Source organism: Lepidochelys kempii, chromosome 5, assembly GCF_965140285.1.
Source record: "Lepidochelys kempii isolate rLepKem1 chromosome 5, rLepKem1.hap1, whole genome shotgun sequence".
In the NCBI taxonomy this organism is placed as follows: Eukaryota; Metazoa; Chordata; order Testudines; family Cheloniidae; genus Lepidochelys; species Lepidochelys kempii.
The window spans coordinates 116,205,635-116,223,364 of NC_136384.1; the positions used below are offsets into that span (position 1 = coordinate 116,205,635).

At 40.1% G+C, this 17,730-nt stretch overlaps 1 protein-coding gene across 5 annotated transcripts in view; it reads left to right on the forward strand.

The window, feature by feature from the left end:
- The first annotated feature begins 121 nt into the window (after nt 1-121).
- The window catches only part of IFT74 (intraflagellar transport 74), a 60,988-nt gene continuing 43,379 nt past the window's right edge, over nt 122-17,730 (forward strand). For 3 of the 5 annotated variants that reach the window (XM_073345554.2, XM_073345557.2, XM_073345558.1), the window contains exons 1-8: nt 193-283; nt 1,957-2,100; nt 3,431-3,566; nt 8,989-9,037; nt 9,737-9,835; nt 10,028-10,088; nt 14,345-14,404; nt 15,833-15,894. In XM_073345554.2, coding sequence (XP_073201655.1) covers nt 1,981-2,100; nt 3,431-3,566; nt 8,989-9,037; nt 9,737-9,835; nt 10,028-10,088; nt 14,345-14,404; nt 15,833-15,894 — 587 coding nt within the window. In that variant the 5' untranslated portion in view covers nt 193-283; nt 1,957-1,980. Of the gene's footprint in view, nt 284-1,956; nt 2,101-3,430; nt 3,567-8,988; nt 9,038-9,736; nt 9,836-10,027; nt 10,089-14,344; nt 14,405-15,832; nt 15,895-17,730 lie in introns of all 5 variants that reach the window. The other 2 variants (XM_073345555.2, XM_073345556.2) reach the window with 2 other exon arrangements.

Here is a 17,730-nt window from a genome sequence, read left to right on the forward strand (position 1 = left end):
GCGGTAAACCTGTATTCTTAGCGGGGGCGGGACTCGAGGTCTCGCTCCTGGCTGTGGGAGGCGGCGGGATTTCAGATTCTCGCGAGAGTGGAAGGAGCGCGGCCGACGATTGGCTGCTGGGGCAATGGGGCGGGGTTGCTCGGTTGCTGTGATACTGCCGTCGCTCCGGGACGGGTCGCGGAGGAGGTAAATCGGCTCCAACGGGCCCTGGGGAGCGGCCGCCTCGGGTGAGACCGCGGGGCCGGGTCTCCAGCCGCTGCCCGCGTTGGGGGCCCGTCTCCCGGTAGGGCGGAACCCCGCGCTCCTGTCTGGCGCTCAGCCGCCATGGGGAGAATCGGGGACCGGAGCCGACGCTTCCCGTGACCCTCCCGGGAGGGAGCCGCCCCGCAGCGGCCGCCTCTAGTGCCCCCCCCCCCTCCCCAGCGCTGCCCTAGTGTCGTTCCCTCCCCTCCTCTATCCCTAGTGCCCCCCCCAACAGCGCCGCCTCTTACTGCTCCTAGTGCCATCTCCTACTGCGCCCCCCCAAGAGCGCCGCCCCGAGTGCCCCCCCCCAACAGCGCCGCCTCTAGTGCCCCCTGCGCTGTCCTGGGGCCCCCCATCCACCTGCTCCATCCCTGGTGCCCCCAGCACTGCCTCCTAGTGTCCTGCATCCACCTGCTCCATCCCTGGTGCCCCCCAGCGCCACCTCCTAATGTCCCCCAGCCCTGCCTAGTGACGACCTCCACTAGCTCCATCCCTAGTGTCCTCCAGTGCCACCCCTAGTGCCCGCACCCACCAGCTCCATCCCTAGAGCCCCCAGCACTACCTGTAGAAGCCCCTGTCCCTTGCCCCTCTCTAGTACCTCTCAGTGACACCCCTGGTGCTCCCTAACAGTCTCCATAGCCCAACCACCCCTCGTACTCCTCCAGTGCCCACCCCTAGTACTCCTCACAACTAGGGTTGCCGATTTTGGTTTGAAATATTCCTGGAGATTTCATCACATGACATAATCTTTAATTAAAGATGAATCTTCAATTCTTGGAGACTCCAGGCCAATCCTGGGGGGTTGGCAACCCTGCCCCCAGCCCCTGTGTCACTCCTTGTACTCTTTAACAATCCCCACTGCCCCTAGTGCCACCCCAGTACCCCCAAAGCTCCCAGCACTACCCCAGTACCCCCTTGAATTCTCCCCACACTCCCAGTACCAGCCCATATTCCCCCCCACAGCCCAAGTATCCCATCTTCCCCAGTGCCACCCCTAGTACCTCCCTACAGCCCCTGTGTCACTCCTAGGACTTCTTAACAACCCCTAATGCCCCCCATACCACCTCAGTATCGCCAGTGCCACCTTATATTCCTCTCACACCTCCAGTGCCACCCCATATGCCCCCAGATCCCTAGAACCCCATCTTCCCCAGTGCTACCCCAGTATCCCCTAACAGTTCCCATAGCCTATCCACACTTATATCCTCCACAGTCCCCCAGTGCCATCCTGTATTCCCCCACATATCACAGTGCCACCTGTAAACCCCCCCCACAACACTAGCACCCAATACCCCCATCCTCCCTGTGCCACCCTGGCTACCCACCCATCCTCCTAGTAGCCCCAATGTAATCCGCACAACCTACAGAGCCACCCCTTATACTTCCTGCTGCTCCCTGTATTCCCCCCACATTCCTTGTGCTGCACCTTAAACTCCCCACCCACTTGAGTATTTCTAGTATTCCCACGGTGCTCCCTAGATACCCAGTACTCCCCGCAGCATCACACATTATTTATACTTCCTATATACGCTAGTACCACCTTATATCTGCTACATGTTCCTCATACCCTCAGCTGTCCAACACCCTCCATTCCTTCCCCAGCATACAACAAGCTCCCTTAGTAATGTAAAGGATTAGAAATGTAGTGGAGGGCGTCACTAATAAAGGATCAGTTCTAATTAAAGGACATGAGCATCATATGTTTCTTTCCAGAGAGAAGTTTAAAATAAATAGAAAATGGCAAGCAATCACAAGCCACCCACAGCTCGTCCTGCTTCAAGAGGAGGAATTGGGCTGACAACCAGGCCTTCTTCATCCTTGTTACGGACTCCAGCAGTAGCCAGAGTGGGAACAGGGGTGTGTTAAAGTGATTTAATATGTTTGTTTTGAATGTTTAGATTTTATCCTGATGTTTCTGTTATGAAGAATTGGGTGCCAGTAGTAACTGTAATTGAAGGTAGCCGTTTGAATTCTTTTTTGGTACTTCATATTTCTTTCTTCATTCCAAGAAGATTTGTCTATTGTATGTTAAAAGGAGGTGGGTTGGAAACTGTTATTGCCATATATTGGATGAAATATATCTTTTAGAGTTACTAGTAGAAAAAGCAAAAAGATCTGGTTTGTTAGAGATGTGTCCTGTCACCCTTTGTCGGTTGCCTTCCCCTATGATTTTGTTCATGTCATGGGAGTAATTTACACTGGGTCTTCAGATTGCCTCTGGTCCTTTTATTCTGGTATGGCATGCAAAGGCCAAGTAAAGGTCAAACCCATAGTACTTAAAGATTACTGGATCTACAAGCTTAGTGCCTCCCACATCTGGTATCCGCAAAGGAGCAAAATGCATTTTGCAGAAGTCCTAAGGCATCTGCTGATGCACTTTGGGACTAGAATAAACAGGGCTGGACTTTTGCTTTCACAGTACAATCCAGTTTCACAGTACAATCCAATTCCCTAACAGTCTCTCCTCTCCAGCCAAACTAGAGACATTTGTTTGGAGGAGCAACAAATTGTTCTTCCTTAATTTATGCACTTTTTGGTAGCCAGTAGGTTGCTTTTAGCCTACACCTCTGTTGAAGTAGGAGATTTTAATAAAAAGTGGGTGATTTCAATAAAGAGAAGCATTATATGTGAGGCCTGAGCATGAGACTTGTATGTTTTTCTCCACACATAAGTAGAAACCTGAGCTTTATGGAAGTTTTTGGACAGGAAAATCTTGCTTTTCCTGACAATTAAAATAATAGTCTCACTGAACAGATTTTTTAAATCTAATGGGGGGGTGTGGGGGAGGGAGAGTGTTATTGGAACTAACTGCTAAAAGATAACCACATAGCATGATAAACAAAACAGTAGGAATTCAGTTTACACTATCATTTGGGCAGAGGTCAAACCTGAGGAAGAAAAAGAACATCAAGAATGCAAAAAAAATAGCCTTGAGTCTCAAAAACAAATATAGAGAGATGTATGTGCTCGAGGTTTTGATTTGATACTATACTATTTAGATTTACTTCTAAAATATTTGGTATAAATTATCACCTGCAAGAAAAATACCGCTAAAGATCTAGTGTACTAAGTAAAATACATATGTTAGTTTCTAATTGTTAGAACAATCCAGACAAGCTTTTAAATGTTCCTCTTAACAACTGCATAAATATAAGAACTGGTTTATTATTCTATTGTCTTTGTCTAGATGCCCCCTGGTACATCACGGCCTGGTACTCGTGGTGGTCTCCTAGGTACTGGAGGGGTGTTGTCATCTCACATTAAAGTTGCAGACCGTCCAGTGACACAACAAGGGTTAAGTGGAATGAAAACTGGGGTGAAAGGTATTTTAATATATGAAGAATTCTCATCTTAATACAGGAAGATTTTTTTAACACTCTCAATGAATCAGTACAATTTTGGGGAAACTGGATGGCAGAGGATATTTTGTGGCTCTAGTAACTCTAGTGTGGGACAGAAACTTGAAATTTAGCACTGATAGTCACTAGGTCAGACATGTGCCTTTTAGAGTCCTTGGGCAGATTTGGCAGAATGTATAGGGGTTTAAAAATGCGTCTTGCACATTATTTGAATAACAGCCTTACTATAGTCTGTTCATATCATGCAAGCATAAGTGAATTAGTTGAATAGAATATTCTGTCTGGGTGGGTGTGTATGGAATCTTAGCCTTGTCTCATTCCATAAAAAGTTTGATGTTCATGTGGAATTTGGAGCTTTGCGTGATCTATATGATCTACTAATGCTCGTATTGAATGAGGCAAGGGGGCAAATAAACCAGCCTCCTGAGTACACATCTTGTGCAAGACAGAGGGTCTTACAACTGTCTAGAAAATAGTTTCATGTTATTGAATGTCTGTGTTTTATCATTTTTCTCTTAGCATAGTTTCCGTGTGGAATATTTGTAGTTTTTAGAAAGAAAATTAAGGTTGCAAAGTGAAGCCCTCAAAAATCTGCTTCTTGTGCTAGTGCTTTATTATATGCTCTAGTTACGCAAACATGTATTTTGTGTATTGAATGAGGCAGGGTTACAGAGTGAATCAATGGGTCATCATGTGATTCCATCTCTCCTTTTAGGATAAATTCTTTTTTCAGTTACCACAGTGAAAATTCAGAGTGAATCATTAAGGCTCATGGACCTACTCTAAATTTACATTGCTGTAATTGAGAACAAATTTTGGCCCTCAAGGAACAGGATGAATGGCATATAGTGATTAAGGCCTTGGTCCGAGGACTTAGAAAATGTATTGTATCTTGAGTTTGATTATACTTCCTTATTTACAACCATAGAAAGATTTAGTTGATAAAGATTGTGACACCTTTAACTCAAAAGAAAAAATTCTGATCGCAAAGTCAAAAGTTTCTTATCTGTGTATAAGTAGATTTTACAAGTTCAGAGAAGATATGTATCTTTAAGATTTCTTTTATAACTTCAGATTATTTTTATGACTCTTTATGAATCGTAACAATAAGATTTCCCCAAATTTGTGAAGAGTCAGAATAAGGGACACAGGGTAACAATTTAAATGGGAATCCTAAAGCATTTCAAAACACACAGAAGTGAGTCAAATGTCTAACTCAAATATTTGTGTAAGACTAAAGCAAATTCATTAAATGATTCAGATTTCATATTATTCTCTGTAGTTTTCAGGTTATGATTGAGTAGACTGTTATGCATAGAAAGGAACTCCAGTAAGAGACTTCATACTTTCACCCTGATCTTGCAAAATGTTAATTTTATTCTCCAGTTATTTTGTAGACTGTTCTACATTGTCTACCTTCTTTTCTAATACCCCAATTTTAGAACGCACTAAATCACCACTAGCCTCAAATAAGTCACATTTTGACTCGAGGACATGAATCACAGAAAGTGTGGAAGTTAGTGAGGTATCTGAAATGTTTTTCAAGGAAGAGTAATAAGGAGTGAACTGAACAAATTACACTGTAAGGAACTACAACTAATAGGGATTAGGGAAGGGAGAGACACACTAATGAGTCCCTCCTTCTACTATCTTTGCTTTTAGAAAACTCAGAAGTAGCAGACTTCTCTATGCCTGAACACTGCTTATAGTATTCACATCTCTTGGGAGACATTTGAAAAAAATAATATTAAAAGAAGAAGGCATAGATTGAGTCTCCTTCAAGCACTGCAGAACAATATTTAAATACTTTACTATACAACAAATGTTTATACAGTTGTAATCACATTGAACTCACCCACAATTGGACTATGGTTTGATGTCAGAAATACAGCTCCAGGGTGAGGGGACTTCAGATGTCCTTCTTCGAGATAGTGGGTTACAACTAGAACTGTTGGTTTTAATTCCAGGGTGTTCAGTTTAGGTCCCAAAATTCCTTTCACGGCTGTCATAGAATCATAGACTACCAGGGTTGGAAGGGACCTCAGGAGGTCATTTAATCCAACCCCCATGCTCAAAGCAGGACCAATCCCCAACTAAATCATCCCAGCCAGGGCTTTGTCAAGCCTGACCTTAAAAACTTCTAAGGAAGGAAATTCCACCACCTCCCTAGGTAACGCATTCCAGTGTTTCACCACCCTCCTAGTGAAAAAGTTTTTCCTAATATCCAACCTAAACCTCCCCCACTGCAACTTGAGACCATTACTCCTCGTTCCGTCATCAGCTACCACTGAGAACAGTCTAGATCCATCCTCTTTGGAACCCCCTTTCAAGTAGTTGAAAGCAGCTATCAAATCCCCCCTCATTCTTCTCTTCCGCAGACTAAACAATCCCAGTTCCCTCAGCCTCTCCTCATAAGTCATGTGTTCCAATCCCCTAATCATTTTTGTTGCCCTCCGCTGGACGTTTTCCAATTTTTCCACATCCTTCTTGTAGTGTGGGGCTCAAAACTGGACACAGTACTCCAGATGAGGCTTCACCAGTGTCGAATAGAGGGGAACGATCATGTCCCTCGATCTGCTGGCAATGCCCCTACTTATACATCCCAAAATGCCATTGGCCTTCTTGGCAACAAGGGCACACTGTTGACTCATATCCAGCAACTCGTCCACTGTAACCCCCAGGTCCTTTTCTGCAGAACTGCTGCCTAGCCATTCGGTCCCTAGTCTGTAGCGATGCATGGGATTCTTCTGTCCTAAGTGCAGGACTCTGCACTTGTCCTTGTTGAACCTCATCAGATTTCTTTTGGCCCAATCCTCTAATATGTCTAGGGCCCTCTGTATCCTATCCCTACTCTCCAGCATATCTACCTCTCCTCCCAATTTAGTGTCATCTGCAAACTTGCTGAGGGTGCAATCCACACCATCCTCCAGATCATTTATGAAGATATTGAACAAAACCGGCCCCAGGACCGACCCTTGGGGCACTCCGCTTGATACCGGCTGCCAACTAGACATGGAGCCATTGATCACTACCTGTTGAGCCTGACAATCTAGCCAACTTTCTATCCACCTTATAGCCCATTCATCCAGCCCATACTTCTTTAACTTGCTGGCAAGAATACTGTGAGAGACTGTGTCAAAAGCTTTGCTAAAGTCAAGGAACAACACGTCCACCGCTTTCCCCTCATCCACAGAGCCAGTTATCTCGTCATAGAAGGCAATTATATTAGTCAGGCATGACTTGCCCTTGGTGAATCCATGCTGACTGTTCTTGATCACTTTCCTCTCCTCTAAGTGCTTCAGAATTGATTCCTTGAGGACCTGCTCCATGATTTTTCCAGGGACTGAGGTCAGGCTGACTGGCCCTGTGGTTCCCAGGATCCTCCTCCTTCCCTTTTTTAAAGATGGGCACTACATTAGATTTTTTCCAGTCATCCGGGACTTCCCCCGATCACCATGAGTTTTCAAAGATAATGGCCAATGGCTCTGCAGTCACATTCGCCAACTCCTTTAGCACTCTCAGATGCAGCGCATCCAGCCCCATGGATTTGTGCTCATCCAGCTTTTCTAAATAGTCCCAAACCACTTTTTTCTCCACAGAGGACTGGTCACCTCCTCCCCATGCTGTGCTGCCCAATGCAGTAGTCTGGGAGCTGACCTTGTTCGTGAAGACAGAGACAAAAAAAGCATTGAGTACATTAGCTTTTTCCACATCCTTTGTCACTAGGTTGCCTCCCTCATTCAGTAAGGGGCCCACACTTTCCTTGACTTTCTTCTTGTTGCTAACATACCTGAAGAAACCCTTCTTGTTACTCTTAACATCTCTTGCTAGCTGCAACTCCAGGTGTGATTTGGCTTTCCTGATTTCACTCGTGCATGCCCGAGCAATATTTTTATACTCTTCCCTGGTCATTTGTCCAATCTTCCACTTCTTGTAAGCTTCTTTTTTGTGTTTAAGATCAGCAAGGATTTCACCGTGAAGCCAAGCTGGTCGCCTGCCATATTTACTGTTCTTTCTACACATTGGGATGGTTTGTCCCTGTAACCTCAATAAGGTTTCTTTAAAATACAGCCAGCTCTCCTGAACTCCTTTCCCCCTCATGTTATTCTCCCAGGGGATCCTGCCCATCAGTTCCCTGAGGGAGTCAAAGTCTGCTTTTCTGAAGTCCAGGGTGCGTATTTGCTGCTCTCCTTTCTTCCCTGTCCTCTCAAAGACTCCAATTTAGCTATGCCCACTAAGCATTGGGAACAGCTGAGGGACAAGATGGGGTGAATAGGAACTATTGGCAACTCATAATGTCTAAGGCTGGTTCTATACCAGCCCAGACCCCAGCATTGTTTAGAGGTCCTTTATACTATGTCTTGTGGCTATGGCTCCAAGGAGGTTGGTACATCAACCAATGATTTCTGGGACACAACAGTCTATGACCATGCTACCAAAATATCCCCTATGTTGGAGGTGGCTTGGAGTTGGTGAAAGTCCCATTGGCTGGATCAGCTGTCTTTACAGTCCATTTGCAATATGGGGCCATATTGTAGAAGAGAATCTATCCTAAAATCACTGCTGAGCAGGTGAAAAACAAAGGAAGGTATATAGCAGCTAGACTTACAGTAGATTGTCACCCAGAGAGAGCCCGCTGATTCATATGTCACCGCTTTATGCTGTGCGGAGAATCTGTTTCTTTATGTGCTGTGATGTTTAGCCTGTAGAACTGGGAGAGAGCATGTGATGCACCTCAAGGTGATTTCAGCTTTATACAAAGAGTGAAAAGAGATGTAGCGCAGGGCAGGGAGAACCTGTTTTTTAAAGGACTTATTCAGCCTGATGGCATGGCTGGGGTGGTACAAACCGCAAGAAAAGTCAGTCAGACCGCGGGAGGCTGGAGCAGCATCGAGGAACCAAATCTAAACGATAGATGAGGCTAGATCAGCAGTGGAGCTGAATGTGAAATTCAAGGCTTAGCTGAGGTGGAGAGTGTAAGAAAAACAAAGTGGGGTTGAAACTCTGTCCTTGAATTTAGTGTTTCTATGATGCTTTTTAACTTTTATGTCTTTATTTTTAATATGTGCTTGGTTTTGGTAGAGAACACACATAGGGCAAATTACAGCAGGTTTTATAAATCCTCCATCTCTTTTTAGGATGAAGTCACCTTCCTGCAAGATTCATCTCAGAAACTTTCAGTTGCTTAAGTAATCTAAATCCCCACCAAAGCCTAACATGTATCTCTGATTTCTTCTGTATTGGTTGAATAAAAGCTGTATGAGGACATTCTGAAGGTGCTCGTTCTCTGTTTGGAGTATAACTTCAGCTCGTCCTTTGTGAACTTAATTTGTCTCATTAAAACACATTATCTTCTAATAAAATGTTACTTGTTCTCCTTTGTTAGGTCCTCAGAGACAGATTATGGATAAATCCTATTATCTTGGACTGCTTAGGTATGTTAGTGACAACACTTTCAAGCTGTAGCATAGTTAATGTCTTCTCCCTCCCCACACCCATATCAAGGAATAAAATACAACATCATAAATCTAGTAATAGCCATACTTATTAGTGTGGATTAGGTTGGCTTGTTCACTTATGTTGAAATTCTCCCTGTTATAAGGCTTTTTGGGATGAGGAGGGCCTTTGTAGATCCTCTATCCTGGGGTACATTTCGCCCTTAATTCCAAGAATAAATTTGCTAAATTAACATTTTTCATTATTGCCCAAGTATCTTATAAAACACTTTGTCATGTTCAGTAAAATTTCTGTGTTGGATGGGCACTCCTAAATCATATCCTCTTACCTTTAGAGGCTACCCATGTTGTGAAACTGTTGTGGGATTGTTCTACTGGAACAACTGAACAATTCTACTTTACACTTACACCAAAGAGGAGAAAATACTCTAAATTTAAATAAAATGAACTTTTTATGCTATCCGAGTTCAGTACTTTATAACTGTTTAAGAGTTTATCCAAGATAGAACCCCTTTTTAAATTTCTTTAGCTGATCCTAGAGCTGTTTGAGACAATCTGTAATACAAGAGAGATGGCTTGAATACATATACATTTATAATCTAGTATTAGCTTTATCCTACAGTATTTTAGTTGTACATTTTAAGCATACAAGTAACTTTTTATATTTCTTTTCTATAGAAGCAAAATAAGTGAACTCGCAACAGAAATAAATAAACTTCAGAAAGAAATAGAAATGTATAACCAGGAGAATTCTGTCTATCTGTCATATGAAAAGAGGTGAGTCATGTTGAAGTTAATGCAATGTTAGCATACCCAAGTGCCTTGTCAGGACCTTGTCTTTTGTTATATCAGACTTGCATATCAATACCGTGCAACCTAGAAAACGATAAAAATGAATACTTGTTCTGATTTTGTTTTGCTGTATAAAACACTTAATCTCATAAAATTGAATTTTTGTTCTTTATCTAGGGCAGAGACTTTAGCTGGTGAAATCAAAGAATTTCAAGGTCAACTAGCGGACTACAATATGGTATGCTGTTGTTAGCTGTTTCACACTAGATTTTCCCCCCATTGCTTTTGCATGGTGCACATACTGGTTTTAACTTAGTATTTTTTTTGTATGACGTTTCTCCATTAGAAAGATTTACTGTTTAAAACTGCTTTAATTCACTTATTAAAAAGGAAACAAATGCTTGCATAGTTGTCATAAGGATATGTACACCCACACATACATTTTAGTCATTTTATGGTTAGACGCAACCTCCCCCAACAATATCAGATTTGATGTTTATTACAGTATGTCATTTGAAAAAATAATTTCACTTGGCTTTTCAGTGAATTCTCTGATTATTTGATCAATGACCTCAATGATAATTTGGGAGTTGTTGATATAACATCATAAGTACAGCCATACTGAATGAGACCAGTTATCCATTTAGCCCAGTATCCCGTCTTCAGACAGTGGCCAGTGCCAGATGCTTCAGAGGAATGAGCAGAATAAGGCAATTCGAGTGATCCATTTCCTGTCATCTAATCTCAGCTTCCGGCATTTGGAGATTTACGGACACCTGGAGCATGGGGTTCTGTCCGTGACTATCTTGGCTAATAGCCATTGATGGACCTATCCTCCATTAACTTATCTATTCTTTTTGAACCCAGAATTCTTCACAACATCTCTTGGCAACAAGTTTCACATGTTGACTCTGTTGTTTGAAGAAATACTTCCTTTTGTTTGTTTTAAACCTGCTGCCTATTAATTTTATTGGGTGACCCTGGTTCTTGGGTTATGTTCTTGTACACTATTCATGATTTTATAGACCTCTCTCATAGTCATCTCCCCCTTAGTCATCTCTTTTCTAAGTTTAACGGTCCCAGTCTTTTTAATCTCTCCTCATATGGAAGGTATTCCATACCTCTCATCATTTGTGTTGACCTTCTGTGTCCTTTTCCAATTCTAATATATCTTTTGAGGTGGAGTGACCAGAACTACACACAGTATTCAAGGTATGGGCATACCATGGATTTATATAGTGGCATTATGATATTTTCTGTCTTATTATCTGTCCCTTTCCTAATGGTTCCTAACATTCTGTTTGCTTTTTTTGACTGCTGCTGCACATTAAGCATGTTTTCAGAGAACTGTTCATGATGACCCAAGATCTCTTTCTTGAGTGGTAACGGCTACTTAAGATCCCCTAATTTTGTACGTACGGTTGGGATTATGTTTTCCAATGTGCATTACTTAGCATTTATCAACATTGAATTTCATCTGCCATTTTGTCACCCAGTCATTCAGTTTTGTAAGATACCTTTGTAAGATACCTTGTAACTCTTCGCAATCTGATTTGGACTTAACTATCTTGAGTAATTTTGTATCATTTATATATTGTGCCATCTCACTGTTCACCCCCTTTTCCAGATTATTTATGAATATGTTGAACAGCACTGGTGCTGAGACAGATTGTTAGGGGAACCCGCTGTTTACCGCTTTCCATTGTGATAACTACGCATTTATTTGACCCTTTGTTTCCTGACTTTTAATTAGTTACTGATCAATGGGAAGACCTCTCTTATCCCATGCTTGCTTATTTTGCTTAAGAGCCTTTGGTGAGGAACCTTGTTGAAGACTTATGAAAGTCCTATTACACCATTGTCCACATTGTTGTTGACACCCTTAATAGTTCTATTAGATTTGTGAGACATGATTTCCCTTTCCAAAAGCCATATTGGTTCTTCACCAACATATTATGCTTATTTTTGAATCTGATAGTTCTGAGCTTTCATGTAGGTTCAACCAGTTTGCCTGGTGCTGAAGTTAGGTTTACTGCCCTGTAATTGTCAGGATCACCTCTGGAGCCTTTCTTAAAAGTTGGCATTACATTAGCTATTCTCCAGTCATCTGGTTCAGAGATTGATTTAAGTGATAGGTTACATACCACAGTTAGTAGTTCTGCAGTTATATATTTGATTTCCTTAGGAATTCTTGGGTGAATTCCATCTCTGTCAGTTTAATTTATCAATTTGTTCCAAAACTTTCTCTGTTGACACCTCAATCTCGGACAGTTCCTCATATTTGTCACTTGAAAGGAATGGCTCAGTTGTGGGACTCTTCCTCACATCCTCTGCAGTGAAGACTGATGCAAAGAATTCACTTAGCTTCTCTTCAATGGCTGTGTTTTCCTTGAGTGCTCCTTCAGCACGTCAGTCGTTCAGTGGCCCCACTGTTTGTTTGGCAAGCTTCCTGCTTCTGATGTTTTTGTTTTGTTTTGTTTTAATTGCCGTTACTTTTTTGTCTTTAGTTAGTGTCTCTTCAAATTCTTTCTTGGCCTGGCTTATACTTTTACACTTGACTTGCCAGAATTTATGCTCCGTTCTATTTTCCTTACTAGGATTTGATTTTGAATTTTTAAATGATGCCTTTTTGCTTCTAAATGCCTCTTTTACTCTGGTGTTTAACCATGGTGGCATTTTTTTTTTTTTTTTTTTTTGGTCCTCTGACTATTTTTTTTTATTTGGAGTATATATTTAGTTTAAACCTTTATTATGGTGTTTTTAAATAGTCTCTGTAGTTTGCAGGCATTTCACTCCTGTGACTGTTCCTTTTAATTTCCCTCATTTTTGGTTAGTTCCCTTTTTTGAAGTTACATGCTACTGTGGTGGGTTTCTTTGTCTTTTTTGCCCAACAAGGATGTTACATTTCATTACATTATGGTTTCTATTACCAAGCAGTTCAGCTATATTCCCCCGTTGCACCAGATTACTGCTTACGACTAAATCACGAGTTGCTTCTTCCCCTTGTGGGATCCAGGACAAGCTGCTCCAAGAAGCAATAATTTATGGTGTCTAGAAATATTCTCTCTGCATGCCTTCCTGAGATGACATGTATCCAGTGAATATGGAGATAATTCCCCCACTACCTCCTTTGTCATTCCTATACATTTTGTACACTGATTTTTAGGGTCCCATAGATTGTCTTCTTTCCACCAAGTTCTTGTGATGCCTGCTATATCAATAGCCCCATTTAATGCCAGGCACTCCACTTCACCCATCTTAGTATTTAGACTTCCCACATTTGTGTATAAGAACTTGTACATTTTGTCAATATTCAGTTGCTTGCTTTTATATGTTATATTTAAATGTGATCTCTTATTCTTTACTGTTCCTGACTAGCTCCTACCTGTACTTTACCAACTTCTTTTCTATCCTCTTTACTTGGATGTGGAGGTCCCCCTTTAATAAATTCATCCCTAAGGGATGTCTCTACCCAAACTGTGTTCCTCTGCACCTGTCAGCTTTCCCCCAACCCTTATCTAAAAACAAAAACAAAATCCTCTAAACCTGTCTAATTTTACATGTCAGCGCTCTGGTTCCTTACATCTGGTCACCTCTACGCTGATACCTCCACTACTAAATGCTACAGCGTTATCTCTTTATGGATCTAGAAATTTTTAGCAATATTCTACAACTTTATTGTACATGTGCATCACAATATTGTGACTTTAAAAGGATTCTGTTAAGTTGCCTAGACCTGAAATGTTAGTTACTTTAAAATCATTCCAATGTGATGTAGAATGCCTTCTATATTCTAAGAAAGCTGATCTCTGTGGGCAAAGAGGATGTGTTTTGAGGAATTTTATACTGTTCAGTGCTCTAGTTTACTGTTTTTAAAAATCCCAAAGACTAACCTACGCTTGCATAGAATCATAAAAACAGTGTTTTCTATTGGTTGTGCAGTAGTGGTTGCCTAACTAACAAGCACTATTTTGAAGTGTGTTCATAGCCATAGTTAAGTTATTAAGAGATTTAAGCTAATTGGACAGATACATTTTGTTTCAAATTTGAAGTGGAGTTGAAAATTAGCCTTTCTTTCTCTATGTCCACAGGAAAGGACTAAATCAGTAGAGAGAGAAAATATTTTGAGGCTTGTAAGAAGGAGAGGGAAACCAAGGAGAGTATTTAAAAAGAAAAAAGAAAATGTACTGGATATTATAAGTAATCAACTTTGCTTTGGATGTGAGAAATCAATACCACTTCTGTAATATTAATGTTATTTAATATTAATTTTCTATACAGTTATACAGAACTTGTAAGAATTATGAAATATGAAGCTTACATATGGTATATTAAAATTTCTAATTTCAGATTTTTGTTTGCAATACCATACCAGTCATCTCTTTTGTAACGTTTTCAAAGAATGATTTAAGAGTTTTCTAACTTCTTGTATGTTTCTTTAATGTAATTAAAAAGAACAGAGTATTAACTGTTTGAGCTTCTTTCTTGTTTCAGCTAGTGGATAAACTTAACACCAATACAGATATGGAAGAAGTGATGAGCGATTATAATATGGTAAGAGTTTGAGTATTTGCCATGGTAATATAGTATTTACAATAAAAAAATATATATACATTACAACTTCAGTCATTCAAATGTCTGTGCATATGCATGATTTTGTTGACCTAAAGAGTCTATTGACTATAATGGGATTATTCGGGTGAGTAATGCTAGGCAAGTATGTAAGAGTTTGCAGGGTTGGGACGCACATTACTTCAATGGAGCTGCTTGTGTGTGTTGTGTTAAGCACATGTGTAAGTGTTTGGAGGACTGAGGCCTTAGTTATAGAATGAAGACAGCATAAAACTCTTTGTTGTCTCAAAGTTTAGCAAACACTTGATAATTGTTTTCCAGAAACAGGATTGATAGTTTTTAAAAAATTAAATAGATTAAAGTTTCTGTTGTAAAAAAACTCATCAAGGTATTATATGTTTTCAGTGAATTCAGTTCTTCTTTTTGCTTCCCAAGGAAGTGCGTGTCTAAAATTTAGATCTTGAGTATACCCTGAAAACACTGCATGGGATGTTAAATGTAGTATCCTGGGATCCCATATTCATTGTGTTAAAATACTGTGGTTTACATCCTAAAACAACATGTGTAGAGCTGCAGTTATTGAAAGACTGACTAAACCTTTTCATCCAGCTGTTTCGACCTTAATGCTGGGGTATCTGTTGGTCAGTGACACAGTTGCTCTTAGAATTATCCTCAAAGCCCATGATATTTCTCTATTTCAGGCAAGAGAGATGTGTCTCCCAACCCAAGGTACCAGTATTCACATATATCACACATTATTTGGGTGGAGGGCACAGAAAACTAACCACCTGACAGGCTGACCACATGCACCAGTCTTGCTTGTAAAATTCCCCAGGCTCTTGAGTTTTTCTTCATTCTTCTCCATGCTGTGCCCTTCAAGTGACTCCAAAGCAATAGTGCATTAATGGGCCTATGGTGTGTTCAAAAGCAAATACATATCAGCTGTGCTTTCCCTTGAAGTTCTTTCTTGATTTCATAAGTTCGCTGGAGGGAGTCTTCAGGCACCAAGACTGTGCCAGTGCTCACTGTGTTCATAGTCAGAAGGAACTTTTCTTTGAAAAGAGGCTTCCAGGAGCTCGAGAAGCAAGTGAAAATATTTTTACCCTAAGTGATCCAACCTGATTATTAATAAAAACACTGATGTGCAGTTTCTATGATTACAGCTCCTATTCAAATGCAGGCTTCCAATGGGAATTAGAGTTACAGAATCCATCTCTGCCGCATCAGATAGGCCTTTGTGGTAGGAGGTGGCTGCTATTCCTTCCCATCTCCATTCTGGTCTTCCATTCCCTTCATTCATTCAAATGCTTGTATAACCTTGGATGAATGGATACTGTTTATATTTTCATTAGTGGCAAGAATCTTTTCATGCAAAAATCTGTTACTGAGTATTGATTTTTTTTTTAACAGCTAAAAACTCAAAATGACCGGGAAGCTCAGAGTATTGATATAATTTTTACAGAGAGACAAGCGTAAGTACATCAAATATCAGAAAATTGAATTTTAGCATAAAGTAGCTTATTAAAATGGGTAAGAGTGAAGAAGTGATTTGATTGATTGGGGGATTTTTAACTCAGAAAAATATTGCCTAAGAGTTGCATGTATGCTCTACAAATGTCACTGAATAAAGTTTGTAGGAAATAAAACTTCACTCACTCAGTCAACTTTTTAAAGTACGGCATAGTCCTAAAGTACATTTAAAATATTGTTTCAATATATTTTAATAAAGAAGTTGATTTTTAATCAGATGAACACATAATGGGTTTGTTCTCTAAGTCAATCAGAAATTATCAGGTCAATAATCCTACAGGTTATACTGTCACTACTGCATCTGTATTCATTAAATATGTCATTCAGTACAACAAAAATGAAGTTATTTAAAAGAACATTATGTAAGAATCAATGTCTCCTTTAAAAACAAACACTTTGTTCTTTGACAGCATTTTGTTTCATCAGGATTGCTTTATAGTTAGTCTGACTTCCTGACTGAAAGAAACAAATGTTACCATAGCCTTCATAACACAATTAAAATCTGTTATTCAGTGATTTCTAAATACATTAAAAATGATCACATACCTGCTAACTGTTCTATAAATACACCACGAGTTTTTGTAGTATATTTATTTTTACAGTTGGTGCCAATTCTGTCCTCAGACATGCCTAAACCAATAGCATTTATTCCAGTGGGTCTCTTTGAGGATACATTTGAGCCATTAATGTTTCAAGTTTTGTTTTTTTATACAACGTAAAGATTTTGTGACTTTAAAAGTTTAATAAAAAGTGATGAAAAATGTGGAGCATTTTGCTATTGGCTGTATTTTATGAACACTTTTGTGAAATAATACGAAATACATTTTTCTTCTAATATTAAAAACAAATGTCTATTTTCTCATTTACTATAAATTATTCCTTAAATAAAATGATGTTTTCCTATATCTCAACATCCAGATTTTAAGAACATTTGAAAATCGTGAAGAGGTTCATCTACCTTCAGTTTAAAAATGGAAATTTCTCAATGTTTTCTTTAAATTGTTAAAAATATGTACTGCATTGGCAGTTTTCAGATATTCAGAACCTGTTAAGAAAAAAGACATCAGGCAACCGTGGGATAAGATAAAAAGGTGGTTGGTATATAATAATGGTAATTTGTCCTTGAATGCATTTAAATGATGGGGGTAAGACAGCGTATTTGTTTTGCTTACTCAAACAAATACTTTTTGTTTATGAATAAAGAAAACTGAGTTTGGCTTAGATACTCAATGCTTTTAGTTTTGCCTAGTGGACAGAGCATTGAATTGAGACTCAGGAGACCTGGGTTCAATTCCCACTTCTGCCAGTGGCATGGGCATGTTACTTCCCCACTCTGTGCCTCAGTTCCTGGTTGTAAAACAGGGGTAATGATGCTACCTTTGTAAAGTGTTTTGAGATCTACTGATGAAAATACTATATAAGAAGTAGGTGTTATTTTCCCCCACTATAATCAAACAGTGAGATTTTAGTGTCAGACATATGGAGTATATGCTTATGTACTTTGAAATATTTGTTACTGTGGTAATACATTCACAACGCCAGATTTCCTACCTCTACAGTTAATACATGTGCCACACATTTGTCCAAAAAAGAGGGATTGAGAGCTTTGAGTTCTGTCTGTGATACATACTAGATATATTTATATACAAGATTTTGAATGGATTGATCCTATATAATCAGCTATTGTAAAGCCAAATGATCATCCATCATATAAGAATTTTAGACCTTTTCAGGTTTCAGAGTAACAGCCGTGTTAGTCTGTATTCGCAAAAAGAAAA